Source organism: Heloderma suspectum, chromosome 1, assembly GCF_057233095.1.
Source record: "Heloderma suspectum isolate Gila_16-S chromosome 1, 16-S_ref, whole genome shotgun sequence".
In the NCBI taxonomy this organism is placed as follows: Eukaryota; Metazoa; Chordata; class Lepidosauria; order Squamata; family Helodermatidae; genus Heloderma; species Heloderma suspectum.
The window spans coordinates 70,100,767-70,127,724 of record NC_139458.1 but is presented as its reverse complement, the minus strand read 5'-3'; the positions used below and the strand labels follow the sequence as shown (position 1 = coordinate 70,127,724).

The window sequence follows — 26,958 nt, the reverse complement described above, 5'->3', positions numbered from 1 at the left end:
GGTAACGAGTGGGGTACCGCAGGGCTCAGTCCTGGTCCCAGTGCCTTTCAACATTTTTATTAATGACTTGGAGGAGGAGGTGCAGGGAATGCAGATCAAATTTACAGATGACACAAAATTGGGCGGTACAGCTAATACTTTGGAAGACAGAAACAAAATTCAAAGTGATCTTGATAGACTAGAGCGCTGGACAGAAAACAACAGAATTACATTTAATAGGGATAAATGCCAAGTTCTGCACCTAGGAAAAAGAAACCAAATGCACAATTACAAGATGGGGGATACGTGGCTCAAGGACACTACAAGCAAGAAGGATTTTGGAATTGCTGTACATCACAAGCTGAATATGAGCCAACAATGTGATGTGGCTGCAAAAAAGGCCAATGCTCTTTTAGGCTGCATTAATAGAAGCATAGCTTCCAAATCCCAGGAAGTACTAGTTCTCTTCTACTCAGCACTGGTTAAGCCTCATCTGGAGCACTGTGGCCAGTTCTGGACACCATATGTTAAGAAGGATGCAGACAGACTGGAGAGGGTTCAGGGGAGGGCAACAAAGATGATCAGGGGACTGGAAACAAAGCCCTATGAAGAGAGATTGAAAGAACTGGGCATGTTTAGCCTTGACAAGAGAAGACTGAGGGGGGATATGATAGCGCTCTTCAAGTACTTGAAAGGTTGTCACAGAGAGGAAGGCCAGCATCTCTTCTCGATCATCCCAGAGTGCAGGACACGGAATAATGGGCTCAAGTTACAGGAAGCCAGATTCCAGCTGAACATCAGGAAAAGCTTCCTGACTGTAAGAGCAATATGACAACGGAACCAATTACCTAGGAAGGTAGTGGGCTCTCCCACACTAGAGGTATTCAAGACGAGGCTGGACAGCCATCTGTCAGGGATGCTCTGACCTGGATTCCTGCATTGAGCAGGGGGTTGGACTCGATGGCCTTGTAGGCCCCTTCCAACCCTACTATTCTATGATTCTACCATCCTTGGGAAATCCAAACAGTGCTAGATACATCATATGTCCCTATGATCTGCTGGTCATTACATGCAGTACTGCGAGAACGTTTAATCCTCCCATTAATCCCGATACATAACTTTGTGTCTTTCCATGGCTGGAATCTTGAAAAATGTATCATTACAAAAACAGTAACATACAAAAACATATAAGCAAAAGATAACCTATTGATAACTTATTGATGTGTGTATGTGTGATAACACTTTTAAAATTGGATAATGTTGAACACTCCATCATTCCATGGTCAGCTTTGCACATACACACACCTGTAGTACCTTCAGCCTTTCTTCTAGTAACTTCTCCATTTGAACCTCAGGAATCCATTCACCATGCGGGATCTTTATATGACATATAATAACCAAAGGAATTTATTATTGTACTGGTCCTGTTTGAAATTAGAAACACCTTTTTTGTATGTGAACAAATAGTCAAGATATACTAAGCTTCACAATCCAGTCTGAAAACCATGTTAGTTCGGTGTGAGTCCCACTAACTTTAGTGATATATGTAATATATTTAGAATCAGGGCAGCACTCACCAAGAGTGATGTGATGAAAATAGCTTAATGCTAATATTTGGTTAATAGCAGACCTGGTTAATTTGGGCCTCTGTCCTGCTTACATATCATAGGTTGCAACAAGAAGCCACATTTTCCTATTTGACATTTTCCTTCTGGGAGCTCGAGTGTTCAAGAATGGTCTCCAAATGATACTAGAAGACCAGAACATTTTGAAGGTATGTAATTCTTAATCCAGAAAGGATGGAGGTACTGTGGGTTGGGAAACCAACTACTCTGGATAGAGGTTTACACCTGGTCTTAGATGGGGTTGCACTCCCCCTAAAAGTCCAAGTGCATAGTCTGGAAGTCTTCCTGGACTCTGCACTAACTGGGGAAGCCCAGGTTGCTGTGGTGTCCAGGAGTGCTTTTTACCAGCTTAGGCTGGTACACCAGGTGTGGCCTTATCTGGAGAGGATGGACTTTGCCTCAGTTTTCCATGCACTAGTGACGGGCTGGACTACTGTAATACACTGTACATGGGGCTGCCTTTGAAGATGGTTCAGAAACTTCAGCTGGTGCAGAATGAAGCTGCCGAAATGTAGGTGGAGGCAAAGCGATTCGATCATATAACACCTATACTGCACCAGCTGTGCTAGTTACCTGTGTGTTTCCAAGCCCAATTTAAAGTGCTATTTCGTTTTTTAAAATATTTGTATTGGTTTTTCACATTTAACCATACAATAAGTGACATAACAATGTGAGATATCAATAAGAAAATCCATACATTTATATCTTGATCCTTGTTACAGACAATTGTGTTGTCTGATCTCTTTATCAGTTTATACTCTGTTAACCCAATAAATCTTTCCATAAAAGACCATGTGACTGTGGTGGTTGATTTACCTCTTTGTGCTGTATCATAACATTTATAAAACCCCACCAAGTCGTGATGAGGTTATCCTTTTCTTGTACATTTCTTTATGCCCTTCATATGTGGGTTACCTTTTCCATTAAAGCTATCGACCATAGTCTGAGTCTCCATTGTTGAATGGATGGACTGTGAGTGCTTTTCCAACTCCTCGTTATTTCCATCCTTGCTGTTACCCAAAAGAATGTCAGAAAAGCCTTGTTTTTTAGTTGCATGTTTTCATTGTCATATAGTGAGGCTAAACCCACCATTGGGGAGATATGAATAACTTGATCTGTGATTAAAGCAGCCTCATTAAACAAACACCTTTTGCCAAAACTGATTGATTGTCACACACGACCACCACATGTGAAAAAACGTGCCTATTTCATTACACTTCCTTCAGCACTTGGGTGAAGTATTTTTGTAAATAGACTTTCCTAGGAGTGAGGTACCACCTATGAAGTACCTTAATTGTATTTTCGTTAATTTTTGCAGAGGTGGATTTCATTGGGGCCTTCTTATACAATTTAGCCCATTTTCCTTCTTCAGTATTTGTTCCCAGGTCATTTTCCCATACCTGGATAATTCCATCCATTGTAAGAAATTATATATCCAATAATAATCTATATATAGTTGAGGTCAAACCTTTTGTGTCTATTGTATTTTGTATTATAAGATTTTCAAATTGTGTTTTAGGATGTACTATTCGTGCTTTTACAATCGGTATACTGGAAAAATGTGTAATTTGATTTAATTGTATCCTATTAAATTTTGGAGTTGAGATTTCAAGTGTTCCCCAGTTTGGGGAGTATGGCCAATGAACAAATCCATCAATCTGTAAAAGCCATGGTCCTCCCAGTACTGAAACAGATTAAATTTATCCTCATTAAAAAAACAGGGGGGGGCCGTAAAAAGGGAATGATTGGAGATGGATCTGGCATGAGCTTTGACCTCCGTTTATGCCATATTAACAAAGTGCACTTTAAAAAAGGATTATTTAATTCATTGATGTTTTTATAAGTGTTTTCCTGTAAATTAATCCCTTGGTTTCTACCCTTGATTTCCTTCCCATTTCCATGTCTATCCATACGTTTTTGAATGATATCCAATGTTTTTTGAATTGATATCCAAAATTTGTATCAATTGCTTAAGTTTGTATGCCGCAAAGTACATTTGGCATTCCCAAGCCTCTTTTTTTGGTTTGTTGAAATAGGACATCGTTTGCAAGTTTCAACTTTTTGTTGCCATGCACAAATTGAGTACATAGTCTCTGCCATTTAGGGCACAATCCTATGCAGATAGGCAGCCATCTCCAAACTTGGAGGTGACCGCCTATCCAATGAAAGGCAGGAAAGCATGGAGGGGATCATTCCCTCTGTGCTTCTCCTGCCTTGCATTTTCAGCGGCTGTCTAGTCACAGGAGGGTGGAGCAGGGGAGGAGGCTGCCGGACGACACATTGGATGTGTCGTACCGGTATTTCTGCCCACCCCGCCCTGGAATGCCCCCCGGAACACCCCGTTTTGGCTGCTCCGCACTCCTCTTGCAAGCGCAGAGCACGGGGCTGTTCCATGCTGCCTGTGAGGCAGTGTGGAAGGGGGGGAAGGTCAGTTCCTGGAAAGCCAGATATCCTATGGCCATCTAGCCGCTGACAAGCAGCCATACGATTGCTCCCTTATTTAGATAATGTTCTGAATGTTCATATAGATGTATTGGGAGGGTCTGAAATAGGTAGTTAAGCTTTGGGAAGGTTGGCATCTTCACTGATGCAATTCTGCCTAGCCAGGACAGGTTAAGCTTTGTCCGTTTTTTGGACTAGATACCCTGTTTGCCTGAAAAGAGTTTATAATTTAACTTAATTAGTTTTTTCAACTGGTCTGGAAAATGAATCCCTAAGTGGATAGTAATATTACAAGTCTTATGCCATTTATTTTTTTCTACCTGTGTCATATTAAGACCAGGAATGCTTGATTTGTGATAATTGATGTTTAAACCTGCATGAACCCCATAATCTTCTATAATCTGCAAAGCTCTCGTCAGCTCAGTTTGAGGGTTTGTCAAAACAATTTCATCACCATACAGACTTAATATGTTTTCCCCCCTGTATCTGAATTCCTTTCAGTAGCAGACCCTGTCTAAGTATGTTTGCTAGCAGTTCCATAGCAATAGCAAATAATAGAGGGGAGAGGGGACATCCCTGCTTTGTTCCCCTCTGAATGTTTCTAGGCTGTGAATCATAATCATTCATCCTGATGATTCTCCAGTTGGAGGCATACAATCTTTTAAGGACATTTATAAAATCTGTGCCCATTTCTATGCTTTCACAAACCTCAAGTAAGAAGGGCCATTCCAATTTGTTGAACGCTTTTGTAGCATCTAGAGAGTTGATTATAAAAGCAGATGTTTTGCTTTTGATACTATTATAAATAATATTGACCAGTCTTCTTATATGGTCAGCAATTTGCGTTTTTAATCAAGCCGAATTGGTCTCTATGAATGTAGCTTGGGGCCAAATTATTTTTTTTTTTTGTCAGAATGCTTGTGAAAATGTTATAATCCTGATTAACCAGAGTAATTGGGCGGTAAGAATCTGGGGGTCTGTCTTCATGAGCAATTTAGTGCGAAGTTAGAGCAGTCTGAATTCCTTCGCGACAGATGACGTTGTCACCAGTCCATTGCCAACCAGCCACTTCCCTCTTGAAAAGCCACATTTTCTGAAACTCTTTTTACTCTGACTTTTTTTTTTTTTTACTGAAAGCAGTTCGCTGGCAGCTTTACCACAGTATGCCATGTCCTCCCTGCATTAAATCCTGGGCGTGCCTCTGTGTCCTGGCAGTGACGTGGTCAAGGGGGTGAGATGCCCCATTCTTTCTTGTTTCCACAAAGAAGTAGTTTTTCCCATTGAGAAAATCCCCAGGAGCGCAGCAGTGACCCCTCACATTACCGCAGTAGTGGGGTTGTTGTTGTTGTTGTTCAGTCGTGTCCGACTCTTCGTGACCCCATGGACCATAGCACGCCAGGCCTTCCTGTCCTGCGTTCTCTCCCGGAGCGTGCTCAAGTTCATATTCATTGCATCCGTGATGCTATCTAGCCATCTCATCCTCTGCCATCCCCTTCTCCTTTTGCCTTCAGTCTTTCCCAGCATCAGGGTCTTTTCCAGGGAGTTTTCTCTTCGCATTAGGTGGCCAAAATATTGGAGCTTCAGCTTCATTATCTGTCCTTCCAATGAGCAGTCAGGGTTGATTTCCTTTAGGATGGACTGATTTGACCTCCTTGCAGTCCAGGGGACTCGTAAGAGTCTTCTCCAGCACCACAGTTCGAAAGCAGCAATTCTTCGGCGCTCAGCCTTCCTTATAGTCCAGCTCTCACAGCCATACATTACTACTGGGAAAACCATAGCTTTGATTAGACGGACCTTTGTCGGCAAGGTGATGTCTCTGCTTCTTACTATGCTGTCTAGGTTTGCCATAGCTTTCCTCCCAAGGAGCAAGCGTCTTTTAATTTCATGGCTACAGTCACCATCTGCGGTGATCTTGGAGCCCAAGAAAGTAAAATCTGTCACTGCTTCCATTTCTTCCCCTTCTATATGCCAGGAAGTGATAGGGCCAGATGACATGATCTTAGTTTTTTTAATGTTGAGTTTCAAACCAGCTTTTGCACTCTCCTCTTTCACCCTCAACAAGAGGCTCTTGAGATCCTCTTCGCTTTCTGCCATTAGGGTGGTATCGTCTGCATATCGGAGGTTGTTGATAATTCTCCCGGCAATCTTAATTCCGACCTCTGATTCATCCAACCCGGCATTTCTCATGATGTACTCTGCATATAAGTTAAATAAGCAGGGTGACAATATGCAGCCTTGTCGTACTCCTTTCCCAATTTTGAACCAATCGGTTGTTCCATGTCTGGTTCTTACTGTTGCTTCTTGACCCTCGTACAGGTTTCTCAGGAGACAGGTAAGGTGGTCTGGTACTCCCATCACTTTAAGAATTTGCCACAGTTTGTTGTGATCCACACAATCAAAGGCTTTAGCGTAGTCCATGAAGCAGAAATAGACGTTTTTCTGGAATTCTCTTGCTTTCTCCATGATGCAGCGAATGTTGGCGATTTGATCTCTAGTTCCTCTGCCTCTTCTAAACCCAGCTTGTACTTCCGGTAGTTCTCGGTTCGCATACTGCTGAAGCCTAGCCTGTAGGATTTTGAGCATCACCTTGCTGGCATGTGAAATGAGCGCAATTGTGCGGTAGTTTGAACACTCTTTGGCGTTGCCCTTCTTTGGAATTGGAATGTAAACTGACCTTTTCCAGTCTTGCGGCCACTGTTGAGTGTTCCAGATTTGTTGGCATATTGAATGCAGCACTTTAACAGCATCATCTTTTAGGATTTTAAATAGTTCGGCTGGAAGACTGTCATCTCCACTAGCTTTGTTGTTACTAATGCTTCCTAAGGCCCACTTGACTTCACTCTCTAGGATGTCCGGCTCAAGTTCAGTGACCGCACTATCATGGCTATCAGGGACATTCAGATCTTTCCTGTATAGTTCTTCTGTGTATTCTTGCCACCTCTTCTTAATCTCCTCTGCTTCTGTTAGGTCCCTGCCTTCTTTGTCCTTTATCATGCCCGTCTTTGCACAAAACGTTCCCTTGAGATCTCCAATTTTCTTGAAGAGATCTCTAGTCTTTCCCATTCTGTTGTTTTCCTCGATTTCTTTGCATTGTTCGTTTAAGAAGGCCTTCTTGTTTCTCCTTGCTATTCTCTGGAACTCTGCATTCAGTTGGGTATATCTTCCCCTTTCTCCCTTGCTTTTCGCTTCCCTTCTTTCCTCAGCTACTTGTAAAGCCTCATCAGACAGCCACTTGGCTTTCTTACATTTCTTTTTCTTTGGGACGGATTTCGTTGCTGCCTCCTGAACAATGTTACGGACCTCCGTCCATAGTTCCTCAGGCACTCTGTCTATCAGGTCTAATCCCTGAAATCTATTCCTCACCTCCACTGTATATTCATCAGGGATATGATTTAGGTCATACCTGAACGGTTTAGTGGTTTTCCCGACGTTCTTCAATTTAAGCCGAAATTTTGCAAGAAGCAGCTCATGATCTGAGCCACAGTCAGCTCCAGGTCTTGTTTTTATTGACTGTATGGAGCTTCTCCATCTTTGGCTGCAAAGGACATAATCAATCTGATTTCGATATTGACCATCTGGTGACGTCCATGTGTAGAGTCGCCTCTTGTGCTGTTGGAAAAGAGTGTTTGCTATGATCAGCATGTTCTCTTGGCAAAACTCTATTAGCTTTTGTCCTGCTTCATTTTGTACACCAAGGCCATGCCTGCCTGTTATCCCGGTGATTTCTTGACTTCCTACTTTAGCATTCCAATCCCCTATGATAAAGAGGACATCTTTTTTTGGTGTTAGTTCTAGAAGGTGTTGTAGGTCTTCATAGAACCGATCAACCTCAGCTTCTTCGGCCTCAGTGGTTGGGGCATAGACTTGAATTACTGTGATGTTGAATGGTTTGCCTTGGATTCGTACTGAGATCATTCTATCATTTTTAAGATTGTACCCCAGTACTGCTTTTCCCACCCTTTTGTTGACTATGAGTGCTACTCCATTTCTTCTAAGGGATTCTTGCCCACAATAGTAGATATGATGGTCACCTGAATTAAATTCGCCCATGCCTGTCCATTTTAGTTCGCTGATTCCCAAGATGTCGATGTTCAATCTTGCCATCTCATGTTTGACCACCTCCAGCTTACCTTGATTCATTGATCTGACATTCCAGGTTCCTAAACAATATTGTTCTTTACAGCATCGGATTTTCTTTTCACCGCCAGACACATCCACAGCTGAGTGTCCTTTCGGGTTTGGCCCAGCCGCTTCACTCTTTCTGGCGCTACTTGGAAATACCCTCTGCTCTTCCCCAGTAGCATATTGGACACCTTCCGACCTGAGGGGCTCATCTTCCGGCGTCATCTCTTTTAGCCTTGTGATACGTTCCATGGGGTTTTCTTGGCAAGAATACTGGAGTGGGTTGCCATTTCCTTCTCCAGTGGACCACATTTTGTCAGAACTCTCTGCCATGACCTGTCCGTCTTGGGTGGCCCTGCACGGCATAGCTTATGGCTTCACTGAGTTACGCAAGCCCCTTCGCCACAACACTCATCTTAAGTAGCCTGCTTTTCATCCTTAACATATCCCTCCCTTCTGTGCAAATTTACTCAGAAGTAAGAAATAAATCTCGCTTCCCTGCAGTGAAAGGGTTAAAGGCTAACTTAGTAACTCCCCCTAAAGCACTCTTTCCTTTGTGCTGTCTTAAATTGCTATTGTGGAGCTGTGCCTCTTTGGTGTTCTGAAGTTTCTCTGATGTAAAGTCATTTCTCCATTGTTATGTAAAGTCCCTTCTCCACTTTATTGTTTTATTGCAGTAAAGATCTTTCAGCTTTACAGGAGCTTCTCATTGCAAGCAAGGAGAAGGAGAAATACTGGAGTTTGGAAGCAATAACTCCAGGACAGAGTGCTGGAATGGGGCAAAATGGAGGGGCTGAGCTGCTGGGGGCAGGGGCATTCAGATGCTGCACTTGAGAATCAAGGCTTTTGTCTTCCCAAAAGTGCACACATGGGGGAAAATGGGGTGGGAGCAATAACTGCAGATTGCTGGAATGGGGCAAAATTGGGCTGGGGAGGACGCTTTTAGGGGGAGCTTTCAGATTTTGGCTTCTTCGGGGAAATCTGCACACATGGGGAGAATTCATTGCTCCCCATTCATGGACAGGAGCAGGAAACAAGCCTCTCTCATTGGCTGAGCAGCCCCTAGCCTAGCCGTTTGATGAGGTTCAGTTCTACTCCCCCTCCACCACCCAGAAGTATGTTCCTTTCAAGCACTGTATGACCCCAGAAAAACAGATTTTAACAGTACTGTACACTCAGCTTTGCTTGCTTCATGTGTTCCTGACAGACCAAATCCAATTCCATGAAAATCTGGGTAATATTCCAATGTGCTTCTCATTCCGTTGTGAAGATTCCCCCCTGGGTCATTTAGATCTTTTTCAGGTTTTGGAGTTAAAACTATATTTGATGTTTACCAGGAGCCAGAGATGGGATTATTGTCTAAAATGTGGTTAAACAGACATAACGTGTGGAGTTAATTGCTCTTCAGATACCTTGTAGAAATTCCCAATATCCATCAGTCCCTGGGGTTTTGTTTTTTAGATTTGTTAGTTGTTTCACATAGTTCTTCAGATGTCATTTTCTGATTTAATACCGCCTGGTGTAATGCACTAAATTTCTTAAATTGTCTTATTTGTAAATATTGTTGAACTTGGCTTACGTATTGGTGAGGAGTAGAATCATTGTGTGTTTTTAAAGGCTTGGAAAATTTCACTTATTTTAGATATATTTTTCACCTTTTAATTTTTTATCATTATTCTGTTCTGTGTTTGTTTCTTCCTTATGTAAGAGCCAGTGTGGTGTAGTGGCTAGAGTGTTGGACTGGGAGTCGGGAGATCCAGGTTCCAGTCCCCACTTGGCCATAGCAGCTCACTGGATGACTTTGGGCCAGTCACAGCATCTCAGCCCACCCTACCTCACAGGGTTGTTGTGAGGCTAAAATGGAGAGGAGGAGGATTATATACACCGCCTTGGGTTCCTTAAGGAGGAAAAAAGGTGGGATATAAATGTAATAAATAAATACTATAATTGGCCAATAGTTTTGAACTTTTAGTTCATAATGTTCATAATTCATAATGTTTTTCATTGGTAAATTCATTATTATTTTACCTATATTTAATAACTTCATTTCATTTCTTTTCCTTGTTAAGGTCTGAAGTATGCGCCGTGATCCAGATTGTTTGTGCCTTGTCTCTAGTGTTTTTATTTCCTTTAGTAACTGCGTTTTTTCACCAATCACTGTTCCTTGTAATTATACTCATTAATGCAGCGGCCCCTCGTCACCAATTTCATTGCATCTCATAATGTAGTTATTGATATCCTTTGTAACTCATTGTCCTCAAAATAATGTCTTAATTCCAATGCAAATTTATCCCTTGTTTCTTGTGTCACTAGCAACAGCAGGTTTAGTTTCCATGCATATGATTTAGGTTGAGTTTGGCCAATTCTAATTATGCTTGAAATGTGAGCATGGTCTGAAATTGTAATGCTGTTAATTTCAGCCTTAATAGATGTGGGGGACCATTCCTCAGATAGTAAGATGTAATCTATTCTAGAATAGGAGCCGTGTCTGTTTGAATAAAACATATAGCCTCTCTCTTCTGGATGGTGCATCCTCCAAATACCTATTAATTTAAATTCTTGGAGGGAGCAATCCTATGGCCGCTAGACAGCACCTAGATAGCCATAGGATTTCATGCTATCTGGGAACTGACCTCAGAGCTCGCAGAACAGCCCCATCCTCTGCGCTCACAAGAGGAGTGTGGAGCAACCGAAAAGGGGTGTGGCTGGGGGTGTTCCGGGGCAGGGAGGATGGAAATGCCTGTACAGCACATCCAATGTGTCATACAGCAGCGTCCTTCCCTCCCGCAGCTAGACAGCCGCAATTGGCCATGTAGCTGAAAATGCAGGGCAGGAGAAACGCTGAGGGAACGATCCCCTCCGTGCTTCTCCTGCCCTCCTTTGGATAGGCGGTCACCTCCAAGTTCGGAGGAGGCCGCCTATCTGGATAGGATTGCGCCATTAGTATATCAATAATTTCCACAGTTTTCCTATTTGATTTCATGTTTGCTTTCTTACTCCTACCCAAGTTTTCATTTCACTTACCACCACATATAAGTCGCAGGTAGAATCCCACACACCCTTCTTTGAAGTTGCTAAGACTTGTAATGTGCTTTATGGAACTTGCAGGGGATTATCATTGGGGCTATATGTTGCTCCAGATGTTAGTTTCTCTCTGCAGTGGACCCTTTAACAAAAACATACCTGCCTTTGGGATCATAACATGTGTTCAGTAATGTGAAATTGACCTTTTTTGCTTTTGAAGAGGCAGGGGCTTTATATAGCTCACTGCAACTTGGTTAGTTCAGTATCTTTGTTTTAATATAGTAGTTTGGGGGTGCTCTTGGATCCAGAACTGTCACTTGAGGCACAGGTGAACTCAGTGGCACGGAGCACTTTTTATCAGCTTAGGCTGGTATACCAACTACGCCCTTATCTGGACAGAGATAGCCTAGCTACAGTTATCCATGCTCTGATAACGTCTCGTCTGGATTACTGCAATGCGTTATACGTGGGGCTGCCTTTGAAAACAGTCCGGAAACTTCAGCTGGTCCAAAATAGGGCAGCAAGATTGTTAACAGGGACTAGCCTGCGAGCTCATATTACGCCAGTACTTTTCCAGCTGCACTGGCTGCCAGTCCATTTCCGGGCCCGATTCAAAGTGCTGGTGTTAACATTCAAAGCCCTTAACGGCTTGGGGCCAGGTTACCTGAAGGATCGCCTCCTCCCATATGTGCCTGCCCGGACCTTAAGATCATCGTCAGCGGCCCTTCTCCGTGAGCCCCTGCCAAAGGAAGTGAGGCGGGTGGCTACTAGAAGGAGGGCTTTTGCTGCTGTGGCACCCCGGCTCTGGAATGAGCTCCCTAGTGAGGTTCGCCTGGCGCCTACATTGTATTCCTTTCGGCGCCAGGTGAAGACCTTTTTATTTTCCCAGGCATTTTAGCATTTTAGCTTTCTAAATTTTTATCTTTGCTGTTTTAAATCTGTATTTTAAACTCCTGCACTGCTGCTAGGTTTTATTATGGTTGTATTGTTATATTGTGGTTTTAATGTTCTATATATTTTAAATTGTTTTATTGTGTGTTGTTTGGTTTTAATTTTGTGAACCGTCCAGAGAGCTTCGGCTATTGGGTGGTATAGAAATGAAATGAATGAATAAATAAATAAATAAATAATATTTTTTATGAGTTTCTTCTAATGTTATGATGTCTGGTTGCTCTTTTGAGAGCAAATTTGGACTCTGCTTCATTTCTGTGACGTCCCTAGACCCTTTACATTAAAGGATATTATCTTCAGGTCAGACATTTAAGTCTGATGGGGAGAGTATATACTCAGATAGTCTGTTAGTAACAGACATCTGTGCATACAATATCTCATTTTAACGACAAGAAGAACATTGAAAATCAGCAACTTAACATGAACTAAGAGCCCCTTTCTCATCACCCGAGATCTCCCAAAGGAGAGGTCCCATGTCTTGGGAATCTTTCCCATGACTGCTGTAGGGGCTTAGCTAACTTGGGTGGGGGAGTGGGGGTTGGTAATGAGCGATGGCTGTCCCTCCCTTCATCACTGAGAAACGTTCAAGGTATCTGCAAACAATTGGTCTGATGTTATCTTTCTGTGAACTTAGTAGTGTTATAGTGTTCCTTTACCAATACTATCCAGGCAGTTTCCTCAAGAGGGTGTTAGATAAAGTTCTTGCTTCTGGTCAAATGAGAGGCCAGGCAGGCGACAGTGGAGCCAACAAAGTTTTATTGATCGTTTTGCAAAAGGGGTGCAGAGCAGTCTGGACCCAGAGCGTGGCACGCCCAACCCTTTTATAGCCACCCATAACGGCTCAGTATTTTTCCATCAGCTCTCTCTCTCTCTCTCTCTCTGCCCATGCTCTCGGCTTAAGCTGACTCATTGGTCACGTGACATGCCTACGTGACCGAGTTAGTAGCTACTTATGGCTTCCCCTTTTTTTATCTAACAAGGGTGAGTTTGTAGCATACACACACACAACCCTTCAGACTCCTGAGGGTCAAGGAATGCTTCATCTTCTTTGTTGTCTGGGTAGCGTTTTTTAGGCTCTAAATCAAAGGTGATCATAAGGCAGTCTACTTCTTTCTTGGTTGATGCATTGTAGGTTTTCCCTTCTTCGTGCACTATTATTTGGGGTGTCCCCATTTATAATTAATTCCTGCTTTTCAAAGTTGTTCAGTGTAGTGCCGCAGAGCCCTCTGTTTTTGCAGGGTCTCTGGACAGAGATCCTGGAAGATATGTATCTGGCCTTCATCATGCTCCCATTTTCCCTGGGTTTGAACCGCCTTTTTTTCAGAGTCCTTGGATAGCCAAGCTATTATATCACAAGGCCTAGCTCCTGGTGGTGGCTTAGCAAATAAGGCGCTGTGCGTCCTGTCAATATCAAAGTGAGTCAGTTGGATCTTACGAAAGGTCATACTGATCCATTTTGTGAGGAATTCTATCATATTATTTCCTTTAATGTTAGGAGAACATTCCTTCTCTCTTAGGCCTCTGATGCTGATATTAGGCCTGAGGCTTCTGTTTTCTAGGGACTCGAGTCTCTCCTGTAAATCTGCATTGGATTGGGCCAGGCTTGTCAGTGTCTTTTGGGGTTTGATCCCCAGATCTAAGGCCTTGCTTGCTGTGGCCAAGATTTCTGTCAGCTTGTTTCCTGCCTGAACCACTTTTTCTTTTAGCAGTTTGATAACCAGTGCCCAATCTTGGTGCATTTCATTTAGCTGGTGAGCTATATCAGCCACTGGATCTTCTGTCCCTCTTGGAGTTTTTGGCACACTTTCCGCCATTGTCAGGCTGTCACTGTCCTCCTCCTGTGGTCCCCATTTAGTAGTCTTGTTTTTAAGGTCAAAAAAGGAGGTAAGATGGCTGTCTTTGTTTGATATTGTGCTCAGCTGCATCTCCCAGATCCTCCTGTTATTAAAAGTCAGGTTTTGCCACTATTTAAGTTCGTTTTTCAAGGCTGTATTTTTAGATGAGGCGGAGCTCCAACTTAAGACGCCATCTTAGCCTGATAACATCATCCCACCTCCTGCTCCCCAAGTGCTGGTTTTGATCTTTAAAGCCTTAAATGGCTTGGGACCAAATTACTTGAAGGACCACCTTCACCCATATTAGCCTGACTGCACTTTTAAGATCAGCAAGAGGGGCCCTTTGCATTTGCCCACCTGTTAGAGCAGTTAAGTGGGTGACCACACAAGAGAGGGCCTTTTCCAGAGGGGCCCCACACCTCTGGAATAATTTGCCAGTGGGTGTCCACCAGGCCCCATCATTGCAGGCTTTTAAGAAGGCCCTGAAAACTTACTATTTTACTCTGACCTTCCCCTGATTATGTTTTAACATACTGGGTTGTGGTTGTGGCTGCAATTGTCTGTTGTAAATTTTATTTGATGCTGGTATTTGCTGTTTTTTAGAATGCTTGCTGCTTTTGCTGTTTTTATTTGGTTTTTAATGTGTGTGTACCATTTTTAATACAGCACCAGTTTTTATTATATGTTTTATTGTTGTACACCGGCTTGGGAGGTCTCCTGCCCTGAAAGGCAGCCAAGAGATATTTACAGAAGTAAATTTGTATAGCACAGGATATTTGAGAAAATAGGCAGGGAATATATCAAATAATGTAAAAACTGTCAGGGTGGACACTGAGCCCATAGAATCCCAGAGTAGTTCTGATTTGGAGGAAGAGCAGTCGCTCCTGGGAGAGGAGCGCACCCCTTTTTCCCAGGGCCCGCAGCTGCTAGAGATTCCTCCCACCCACATTCCTAGATTAGAAAGCAGTCCAGGGAGTGACCCAGCACCAATAGCAGACTGGTTAGATGCGCGGCGCAGACGCAGAGAGCGGCACCAAATGGAGAGCGCGGAAAGGAGGCGTAGCGCCCGGTTGGCGCTCAAAAAACAGTTGCGCCCAGAAGATCCAAGGGATAAGAGGAGGGATTCTCCCTAGTCCTTATATTCAGGGGTCTGCCAGTAATTGCTTTTCAAACGGGGACCAATTGTTCTAACTTAGGGCATAGGGATGCTGCTGCTCAGATCTAGTTGCTACCTGTAGAGCTGTTAAGTTGTAAAAAAAGAATAAAGCTTTGAAAAGAGTCCCTTTGTCTGTGTCTGGACTTGGCTACTAGATTAGACTGAGAGCCCTCCAAGGAGCCCTTGACAAAAACAGCAACAAGCAAATTCCATTTATATTAATTCCATTTATATTAGACCGTTCAAATTCCATTTATATTAGACCGTTATCCCACTTCTTAATCAGCTAACTACTATATTCCCTCTTCCTCACATTCTTTAGGTTATCCATGACTGCCGGTGGCTTTCCGATTGTCTTTCTCATCAGTATGGAATTGTGCTCTCCAATGTTTTTGATACACAGGTAGCTTGTTGAGTGGTTTAGTTTGTAGTTAGAATTTTTAAAAAAAACCCAGTCAGATATACAAATTCATAGAGAAATAGCTTGCCTTCAATAAGGTTTGTCCTTAATTCCTCATGCATATAACATTCTATAAAATCTGATATTTGTAATTAATCAGGTTACTTGAAAGTCTGCTTCAGTTTTTAAAGCCTCATAAATGTCTCATGGTTGTAGAGACCTCATGGTTGTGGAAATAGATGTAAAACATATAGGCACTATGTCTGCATTGCAGCTATCTGGTGTTACTTCATGAAACATAACCAGAAGTAGTCTTAGACTTGGTTTGCACATACAGTTGCAATCAAAATTATTCAACCCCCATTGCAAATCAGGTTTATTGTCAAAATTTACAGACTTTCAGCTGTTTGCAATGAACAAATCAAACAAAAGCAATTGAAATAGCTCAACACAACGAATGCTTCAAGTGGTTTCCCCAAATTCAACTGAAAATGCAACTTATAATGACTTCTCCAGTCTCAAAAGTATTCAACCCCCTGAATAGAATCCCTCACAACAGCACAAATATGCAAACCAGGTGTTGTCTCAAGCACACCTGATGCAACTAATCAAGGGCTTCATTAGTTGCACCAGGTGTGCTTGAGCTGGAACACATGAAATACCTGAACTGGCTAGGGGTTTGTTGAGTGTCACATTTGACTGCATGTTAGAAATATGGCTATGTCAAAAGAATGGTCCAAAAAGTTAAGAGAAGAGATCCTCACCCTTCACAAACAAGGAACAGGATACAAAAAGATAGCAAAGGCACTGAATGTTCCTAGAGATACCGCTGGAAGCATAGTTCGCAAGTTCAAAGGTAAAAGAACAGTGGTTACACTACCTGGACGGGGCAGAAAAAGGAAGCTAACAACGGCTGCAACCAGATTTCTGAGAAGGCAGGCTGAGAAAAACCCTCGAGTGACTGCAAAAGACCTGCAGCAAGACTTGGTGGCAACAGGCACTGAGGTTTCAGTGAGCACAGTAAGGCATGTACTAAACGCAGGAGGTTTCCATGCCAGAACTCCAAGACGTACACTACTACTGACCCAAAAGCACAAGAAATGTCAGCTTCAATATGCTCAAAATCATATAAATAAGCCATAGAAGTTTTGGGATTCTGTTCTGTGGAGCAATGAAACAAAACTGGAACTTTTCGGCCCGATGGATCGGCAGTATGTCTGGAGGAAGAAGAATGAAGCAACACTCTGCCTACAGTTAAGCATGGTGGTGGCTCGGTGATGCTCTGGGGCTGCTTTGCATCCTCTGGCACTGGAAACCTGTAGCGTGTGGAAGGCAAGATGGATTCATTGACGTATCAGGAAATCCTAAGAGAAAACGTCATGCCGTCTGTGAGGAAGCTGAAGCTTGGGCATCAGTGGACCTTCCAACAGTACAACGATCCCAAGCATACTTCAAATTCCACCAAGGCTTGCAGAAGAAGTCCTGGAAGATTCTACAGTGGCCATCACAGTCACCTGACTTGAACCCCATAGAAAATCTCTGGTGAGATTTGAAGAAGGCAGTTGCAGCACGCAAACCCAAGAATATTACTGAACTGGAGGCCGTTGCTCATGAGAAATGGGCTAAGATTCCTCAGGAACGCTGCCAGAAGCTGGTGTCTGGCTATGTGTCTCGTTTGCAGCAGGTCATAACAGCAAAAGGGTGCTCTACTAAGTACTAAAGATGCTTGCCATGAAGGGGTTGAATAATTTTGAGACTGGAGAAGTCATTATAAGTTGCATTTTCAGTTGAATTTGGGGAAACCACTTGGAAGCATTCGTTGTATTGAGCTATTTCAATTGCTTTTGTTTGATTTGTTCATTGCAAACAGCTGAAAGTCTGTAAATTTTGATAATAAACCTGATTTGCAATGGGGGTGGAATAATTTTGATTGCAACTGTAACCCTAACCCACAGTTTATTTAACCCATTTTTTTTGCCCTACCTAGGGTTTGTTTGGCAGGTGATCGAATAAACCAGTTTATTTTCTCAATCCCTGTGATGTATGTTTCCCTCCTCCTTTGCCTGCTTCCTCCCAAATGCCTTTGTGATGCTGTAGTACTGGCGTATAGAACAGCTTGGGTTTGTTTTTTTTTACCACTCTTGCCTGCCGTCTCCAGCCTGGTGAAACAATTCTGGGTTCATACATAACAACAACCCATGGTTTAAACAACCCAGAGTTCACAACTCAACAACAAACCATGAGTTGTCTCTCATGGTTAACAAACCATGGCTGCTTAGCATGGGTGGGTTCACACATCATTACAGTCCAGAATTCAACAACCTGTTAAATAAACCATGGGTTAGAATTATCTGTAAACCAGGTCTTAGTGTGCACCTTCTAGTGATATTCTGTTGCTTTTATACCTCGTCCTAGCATTACACCAGGAGTGAGAAGCTTGTGGCCCTCCAGATGTTTCAGCTTACAGCTCCCATCAACCTTAGCCAGCATAGCTAATGGCAAGGCATGATGGGAGTTGTACAGCAAGACATCTGGAAGGTCACAAGTTGCCCACCCCTACATGACACCATTGATTTGCTAAAGAATATTCCTAAATCTGCAAAAAAAAAAAAAAAGGATAATTACCAAAAATACAAATAATTCAAAATGAGGATTACTTAAGTAGCACTAAATGTTGCCTGGTAGTGATGATTACATCAGTTATCTGCTATATTCAGTAGTTACTTTGCTTTTGCCCAACAAATTGTGGCCATGACATACTGAACCCTTTTCCCTTCCACAGGTTGCTGATGTCTTGCAGTTCTCAATGGAAACAGGTGGCTTCCTTCCACACCGCATCAGCACTTTACAAGAATGCTTAATGCGATACCTGGGGATGTCCTACAAATGCATTTCTTTCATGGAACAAAGGCAGCGTGCAATTGAGGTAAGCGGGTCATCTGGGATGGCAACATCTATCATTTTAAGGAAAATCAGATCTGATTGTGGGCCCTCTTTAAATATGTCTGTTATGTTTATCAGATTGTTTGTTAGGGGCTGCTTTCATGATTGTAGAAACATTGTCAAAGTACACTTCATATGTGTTAAATTTCTGTTTGTTGTTTTGGCACAGGCCTAGGTACTACAACAATAAGGAGTTACAATTCATATTATGTAATGTAAAGTCGATATTTAGAGCACTGTTCAAGTAGGATAGCTGTGGTTATCTTCTGCCTGTTGGGCATGTTACTCTTAGTGGAGTTTAACATGTGTTTAGCTGGAAAAGTGACTATGAAACTCAAGTGCCCTTAACTTCCAAATAATCCTGATTACCTGAACCACTAAGTAGAGACCAACATTTAAATGATCCACCAAGATGTAAATGAAAATAGGTTAGAAGAGTGGAAAGAGGTGAAGGTATCCCCATGTTCATTCTTAAGAAAGCCAAAAGAAAATTAATTTGAAAATATGAAATAAAAGTTGCCAAGAATCCTGAAGGGCTATAGTTGAAATACATTAGGGCCACTTGGCTGTGATCCAGATTACTGTATGTATACAGGGTTCATATCACAAGCTGTATCTTGATTGTTGTCATTATCAATATCTAAAAATGGGAACCCTCTGTACTTCAGTCTTAATGGATTGCTGTTGATTTCTACTTAGACGTCTGCATCTCTGCAGATTTTAACAACTCTCAGTACATTCACTTTAGTGCATTCAGATCAGCTTTTGCAAGATTCTTGAGCAAAACAGTTGCCACCTATGCATGAGTAAACATGCACAGGATGCACGTTTTTAAAAGTTATCTGATATTGCTAATATAAATGTTTCTCTAGTGTTATTATAACACCTAGCATTTATATAACACTGTAGCATGTTCACGTATATTATCTTGGTAATCCTTACAACAACCCTGTAAAGGGTGTTGATGGGGGGTGGGGCACAGGCTGAGAGGGAATAGCTTGCCTGGTGAGCTCATGGCAGAGACAAGATTCAACCCAGAGCTCTCCTGATTCATAGCTGCTAAACTATACCAGTAATAGCATTTTCAGCTTCAGTTTTCAGAGTACTTAAAATTTCCCTTTGTTCTTTAAATAATAGTATATTTTGTCATTTTACATTTGGGGCATGCAGAAAAATCCTGAGGTATGGTTTGTGAGACCCCTTCCACCTACATTGCTGAATGTGTTAGCTCTGGAAACAGCATACCTCCTCCCTCTCCGCCTGCTGCTACTCGATGGAATGATGTCTGATTTAACAACTTTGGTGGATGGATACCTAAATGCATTTCGGGAAGGGTCTGCAGACCCCTTCGGGAGCACTGAGGTAGGTAAAACTTCAGTAGTATCCCTTGTGAGCGGGATCCCCTAATTCCTTATTGCTGCCAGTCTTGTTCTTATATTTCAGAATTGTTAATTACTGAACGTAGCTATTATTGGAATTCATAATTCAAATTCAGTTTATCCATAGTTATCAGAAGAATATTTCTGTTAAAGATGCCAGTGTTTGGTTGCTTTCTTTTCTGTGATTATGTACTTCTTCATCTGACATATTTAATTATGAACTTCTTTTATTCATACTTATTTATTCATTTGAATTTTCTCCTATAATCTTCAGCAGAAATGCTCTCGAGGCAGCTAACAAAAGGGAAAATACAATTAACATTAAAAAACACACAGATAAAGCAGTAAAAAAACAGAGAGCTAAAATATTTAGTGGCTTAAATAGGTAGATCTAAAAAAGACTAGAAGAATGAAAAAGTCTTTCCTAGTAAGGTAGTAGCATAGGCACCAGGCAAACCTCCGTGGAGACAGCATCCCAGAGGCGGGTACCACAATCAGTGCTTCAGTTCATTCAGGTTAGGTGTGCTTTACACCTTATAGCAATGATGGGTTCCCATGTTCCTAATGGGCAGTGCTTGAATAATTCCTGTAATGTTTGCCGGCATGCACATCTCCAAAATTGTGTATCAAACATACCTTCAGACACATCAGCTAATGGGTGTTCCTGGGAGCATGTTTGCCAAATGTATTCAGACACATAAATGTCCTTCAGACATTACCAGAAAAGACAGGGTTCAGCCTTGGTGGAAATATCGTCTCTTCACGTGTAACATGTGAAGCAGTCCTCAGTGTAGCTACATGCACAAATGTTTAGAGATTTTTTTAAAAAAAAACCTTATAAACATTTCAGCCTCAGTTCATAGAGAGCATGATATCTATAGTTACTATACTTTTTATAAGGATACACTGTTTCTTATTTTGCAATTCCCCTTATCTCTTTCTATTCAGTGGATGCTATTCAACACCAGTGGTCATCTCCAGCAAATTATGTCCTTCATGTTTAGCTTCATTCACAGATGTAGTAGCTATACTGGAAGGGAATAATATTGATGATGGCTGCAAGAGCTCTGATCTATGTGTGTTTGTTTTAATCAGATCTTTTGTATGGAGCTACCACAAGAGCTAAGACAACTGGCAGATTTTCAGAAGCTACGAAGAGAAAATGCAGTGCAGAAGTTCCAGCTGAATGAGGAAGGTCTGCTCATCAGAAAACAAGTGGAGCCTATGAGAAGAAAGATAGCAGAAGAGGAAGGAAACAAAAAAGATTGCACTGGCTTAAATCCTTCCAGCATGACGTCGTCCGAAATATTCTGTGCAGCTTCTGTCCATCTCTGGGACCCGGTTGATCAGGTCAATGCTGAAAAAGAAAAGCCAAAGGTATATTACTGTGATAATCAAGGGACCACAGTTGGTGGCAATGTAGAATCTGAAATGGAAACAAGAGGCCCAAATGATTCTGATTGTGGCAACTCAGCATTGGAAGAGACTGAGTTGAGGGAAAAGAAACTGTCTCCAACATTCAAACCCCAAACAAAGCATGCTCTGACTTTAGAAGAGGAAATCAGTCAATTACTGACAGAAAACAAGAATGAAGAAATAAAAGCTCCTGTTGTTTCTGCCCCTTTACCTCCAAAAATTAACAATTCTCCTCGGTTCTCATTTCAAGCTGTAAGATTACCCTTGAATCCTGCAGAGCCATCTTGCCAGACCCTATCTAACATTGCATTGTATCAGAATCCCTTTTTTCAAACAAACTACTGTCCACAGGTTCCCATAAGACCTAAGAGGGAAGAAAGTGATTCGGCAATTCACTTTGCCATGCCTTCAGAATTTAGCTGCCAGCTGTCAACCCCAAGAACTGGAGGCAAATAGCATGACTTACTTTCATTACAATTTCTGTATTGCCAACCATACTAGAAGACTTCCATAATGGAACAAAATCTGGAGTGTGTGTGTGATTGAGTGTTCCGTATTTTGCTGCTGTGCAGAACCACCTCATGTAAACACAGTGGATGTTACTGGCATTAAGTGTACCTCTGTAGACAGGCCCACTATTTTCAGAGTATTCCAAAGGACTACTGTTCTTTGTTAAATCAGAGTATTCCAAAATTGCCCAGCTTAGACAAGTTCATGCATGTTCCAGCATTGTATGAGTGGGGAAAGGGGGGGGGGGAGTTCTCACCCCTCGTTTATAGGATGTGACATATTATATCCATATGTACTGTGTGTGTGTGTGTGTGTGTGTGTGTGTGTATATATATATATATATATATATATATATATAAAAATAAAACATTGTAGACCAATTCACTCACTCATGCTAAGCATTTGCATCATTGGGTGATTATTAAGTATTAACCCAGGATAGTTAGCTGTTTACCCCCAACACAATATTTACAAGTAATGTATTTGGAACAGATTTTCCATTCTGGTTGTGAAACTGCCTCTGTAGCAATATAGAAATTTATCTATTGCACAAATTCGAGAGGGGTAGCCATGTTAGCCTGTTGCAGCAAAAATCTGTATTTGGGCACCTTGAAGATTTAAAATTGTAAAATTTGATAGACTTTAAGGTGCCACAAGTCTCCATCATTTCTGTTGCACAAAGTATGCATAGATAACAGCAATATTTGTACAACATACCCTTATATGAAGGGAACAGAGAGCTGATTTTTCTAATAAAGTAACTACAGCCTGCTTCTAACCATCTTTACTTTGAAGAAAGTTCAACATTTCAGTGTTGGATTACATTTCCAAGTATGTAGGTGTAGGACTGCAGCCATAATTTGGTTATGTATAATATAAGGTCCTTTCGAACAAATGCATGTGAACTACAGCAATAGAGATGCACTGTTGAATAACTGTGTTCCAGGTTTCAAAAATAACTTCCTTTGTATTCGAAAAAAATGAGATGCAAAAAGGCCTTGAATCAAGTGGCATAATAGCAGTAGAACTATATTAAGGATGTGATCCTCAGCACACTTATTTGAATATAGTCCTTAATGTATTGGGGGGGAGATTTGAGCAAATTTAAGTTTTTTAAAATGCAGTTATGTACATTTCAGAGACAAGCATATCACTCTGTATTTTTTTGAGAGACATTTCCCCTCCAAAAGCAGTTAGGTTTTTATGTTTAAAATAAAGCCTAGATTCTTCTTTATGGTATGTGTGCCATCATGTATTTGGGTTTTGCACCTGTACAGAGCAACTATCTGTATACCTCAAAGGGCAGGTGGGCACCTTCCCTCGCCATTCACTTTCAGCCACTGCCTGAGCAGCATTGCAGAGAACATTCTCTTCTTTTTGCTTCTGGAAGCTTTTCTTAAAACCTTTTTTCTTCTTCTAAGGTAGGGTGCAGTCCTATGGACTGTGCCTTTACTTCTAGGAAGGCCCCAAACTTGGAGGCTTCCGAGATTTCTGTGCCCTACCTGGCTGAAGCCAGCAGGGCGGGAGGAGTGGCAGAGGTGATCTTTGTTTCCCTGCTCTCCTATCTTTGAGTTATTCACTAGATGGACTTTTTAGCCCATCTAACAAAGGCGCTTTGGAGGAGGAGGGGAGGAGGCTCACAATAAATTGTATCCTGGCCTCTCCAGTCTCCTCACCTACCCACCCACTGGAATGCTCCCTTTTCCTCCATCTGAGGTTGATTTTCTGACCTCGGTTGAGGCAACCTACACGGTTCTCTCTGTGCCAGCTGCAAGGGGGGAGGAGGCAGATCTCTGACTCCCCCTGCCGAAGTTGGAGCATTGTCTCCAACCTTGGAAGGGTTTTTCCTAGTCATCCTGTGGTCTCCGGGACGCTCACCCAGGGACCATAGGATTGCTCTCCATTGGTATTGCTGTTACATTATATATCACTGTAATCTCAATGACCTTGGCAAGTTTTTGGCCTGACTTGGATGGTGCAGCGTGTTCGGCTTTGTATGGTGCACACTATAGTGTTCTTCAGATTACCTCTCTTTAACATTCAGAGAATGCAATTTATGTGCGTGACCAGCCAGATGGGCGATTAATAAATTTAATAATAAATAAATAAAATAAAATGTGGTACATCTGAAATGTGTCACTATTCCTGAGACTTGAAAGACATTAACAATCTGATCAAATAATGTGAATAACTTTTATAAAATTAACACATAAAATGCATGTGATGTAGAGAAAATTGCTGCTGGAAAATAATGCTTTCCAAACCATCATAAGCAGATGGAGTTCAGCGACCTGTAAATCTTTGCTCATGTACAAAGGTCACTCGGTGACCTTAAGCCAGGCACTGTCTCAGCCTAATCTACCTCATAGAGGAGTTAGAATGAAATGAGGTGAGCTCCATGTATGCTGCTTGAGGGAAAGGCAGGATCCAAATATAATAATGGTGATGTATTATGCAGAGCAGAGTTGAAAGAATGTGCTTGTTCTTTTAGCTCTGCTTTTGATCTGGGAGGTTTCCGAAGTTGTCTCATGGCCAAACAACCATCTCTAATACCAACACACATCATGGGTAGTTTCCATTCTATAGCAGGGAAAGCAAAAAACCTAGCGAACAGGCTTTCCAGTGGGGCTCCCTAAAACCAACCTATGCATGGTGTTCATGACCCAGTCTTAGATTTGTATCTGTTCTAAAAAGTATTTAATTTTTCAGCAAGGTTAGAACAATAACCTACCTTCCTTCCTGTTGTAGTGAAGGGCTCCCCTTGCCTAATGTTACTGGTTGGGCAGGAATATCTTTTCCCTTTTATATGCGTGTGATGTCTGTATTTTTTTTTTCCACTGTGAGAAACCTTTTCATACTAAAGCGCCAGGAGCAGAAAGAAACAAAACTGAAAGGGAAAAGGACGGCAGGTATTATAGCAGAGGCGGCCTGAGCTTAAAATCATTTTATCTTCAGTGCCTTAACAGGGGACACAGCACTGGCAAAAGCAAACTCGAGAAAACCAAATAACATTTAATTAGCCACGTGCAGATACGAAGATGTATTAATTGTCCATGGCTCTGAACACAGTCTTTGCAGATGACTGAAAGCATCCCAGAGGATCGCGAGATCAATACTATGACCTGGGGCCTAGCTCGGCCTGAACAGTCCCACCCCTAACCACTGGAGTAAGCGGAGCACGACGTCACTTCCAGGGTGCTCCCGTTGAAACCTGACTATCGCGAGCCTCTGTTAGTGCCTCGCGCGAGAATTGCTAACTCACGCTAGTATTTCTCGGCCGAAAGCACTCGGCAATTTCCGTCATCACCAGACCCGGCCAGTCGCACAATAAACGAATCGATGCTGGAGGGGCCCTCCTGGGTTCTGTGTGGGGGGACGAGCACGGGATACGGGCTCGGGGGCCATGTAGCGGTTGCGGCGAAGCACACTGGGAAGCGTTTGTGGATTGGGGCTCGGAGCACCAGCTGGGGGTGCCGAGTTCGATTGTTCTGGCCTGGCCATGGCGCCTCTCCTCCCCCCCGCCATGGCTCCCCGTGTCCCTGCTCCTCTCCTCTCAGTGAGCGAAAGTGGCCGCCGCCGCCGTCCCAGCGCCCGCAGCCGCCGCCTCCTCCTCAGCAGCAATAGCGCGGCCGCCATCTTGGCGAGGCAGAAGGCGAGAGGCACCGCGGCAGGACACAAGCAGCGCCAACGCAGCGCAGGGCGAGAGGCCGGGAGGAGAAAGCGGGGCGGGCAACTCAGGAGCCACCTTCGGCCCAAGCCGGGCCACGCACCCAGGTGAGACGCGGTGGCTCGCTGGCCGGGACAGGTGGCAACCTAGTGGGGACCCGTTAGGCCAGACCGCGGCTTCATCCCCCACCCGGCCCTCCTTCCCGCTCCCTCACCAGTGGCCCCGGCAGCCGGGCCTTCTCTTAAAGGGACAGGCCTTGTCCTCTGCGGTTGGAGGGGCGGGGGGGAGACACACGCCAGTGCGGAGGGGGCGGGACCCCAGCAGTCTCCCCTCTTCCACAAAAGGACCGAGCGGGGTGAGTGAAGTTGCCCTAGGCGGGGCTTGTGCCGCCTTCTGGCCTCGAGCAGCGTGCGGAGGGTGCGCCGGTCACACCCAGCCCCCGAGCACACGTGTGCGTCCCGCTCATTGCACGAAGGCGGAGGACGAGGAAACGAGAGTTCAGCATAGGGGCTTGACAGCCCCGCCTTAGTCCCGCTTTAACCTATAGGATTGCCAACCGTGCTGCTTGTTGTAGTCCACAGATTCTCGGAACATGTGGCTAAACGTTTGCTTGGGGGCTTCAAGGTTGTGCTTGCAAGCCCAGACTGTCAGGTATAAGGCCTAATCTGAACACCCTATGTTCACATGGGTTATGCAGCACACATACAAGAAGCTGTAATTGTTAACCTGGCCACATCTCAAGTTTGCTTGATGTTTTGCTCTGTGCTGGCACTTTGAATTGTAATGGAAATGATTGGCTGCAGCGTCATCAACAGTAAATGGAAAGTAATGGCTGGCAATCATTGACTGGGTTCACACAACACGACAACCCATGCTGAACCCTGAGTGTGGGTTATCGTTAAACCATGAGTTGTGCTGTATGAACCCAGCTGTACTAACAAACCATGGTTTATTAACCACAATCAACCCATTGTTCACAACCCAACAACAAACCTTGGCTTCTCTTCATCGGTTGTTTGTGGTTAACAAACTATAACTTAGCAGTGCGACTGGTTTCACACAGCCCAACAACCCACAGTCAGCCCATACTCATCCTTGAGTATGGGTTATCATGTTGTGTGAACCCAGCCGTTGTGTACTGTTGGCTGAACTTTTGTAGTTCTGTGTTTAAGTAGAAGGCTTGACTGCAGCTTACATCATAGCATGGTGGTGATCACTTCCTTGGCCCCCCTTTTGCAGGCACACTGCATATCTCATCAATGTACTTGTGACAGGTCAGTTGGCCAGTGCCCAGCATACAATGCCCAAAAAGGTTGAGTGTTTATGATATTAAAAGTCTTAAGAATACAGCTTAATCAAAAGCCTGAATACAGCCTTAATCAAAACTTCACATCCCATTCCCTGCAAGGGCAGGGCAGAGGTAAACACCAACTTTTATTATTGTACTCTAGGCTTGTAGCATTGAACGTATAATTAGAAGTGCAGTTGTAGTGTATCAGTGTGGTTCAA

General features: G+C 43.0%; 2 protein-coding genes and 1 long non-coding RNA gene across 14 annotated transcripts in view; 2 read left to right on the top strand and 1 right to left on the bottom strand.

The window, feature by feature from the left end:
- The window catches only part of EXD1 (exonuclease 3'-5' domain containing 1), a 54,544-nt gene extending 32,185 nt beyond the window's left edge, over positions 1–22,359 (top strand). For all 7 annotated transcript variants that reach the window (XM_084845845.1, XM_084845803.1, XM_084845838.1 and 4 more), the window contains 5 exons: positions 1,649–1,753; positions 15,457–15,537; positions 18,317–18,460; positions 19,648–19,839; positions 20,952–22,359. In XM_084845845.1, coding sequence (XP_084701971.1) covers positions 1,649–1,753; positions 15,457–15,537; positions 18,317–18,460; positions 19,648–19,839; positions 20,952–21,728 — 1,299 coding nt within the window. In that variant the 3' untranslated portion in view covers positions 21,729–22,359. The remainder of the gene's footprint in view (positions 1–1,648; positions 1,754–15,456; positions 15,538–18,316; positions 18,461–19,647; positions 19,840–20,951) is intronic.
- Positions 12,841–25,850, bottom strand: LOC146357356 (uncharacterized). The gene is made up of 3 exons (XR_014789429.1): positions 25,664–25,850; positions 24,514–24,669; positions 12,841–21,213 (listed from the first exon to the last, which is right to left on the bottom strand). It is a non-coding gene; the product is annotated as an uncharacterized LOC146357356 (long non-coding RNA).
- INO80 (INO80 complex ATPase subunit) overlaps positions 25,331–26,958 on the top strand; it is a 94,876-nt gene continuing 93,248 nt past the window's right edge. For all 6 annotated transcript variants that reach the window (XR_014789408.1, XR_014789409.1, XM_084845757.1 and 3 more), the window contains exon 1: positions 25,331–25,556. The gene's annotated coding sequence lies outside the window, so the exon portion shown is untranslated. The remainder of the gene's footprint in view (positions 25,557–26,958) is intronic.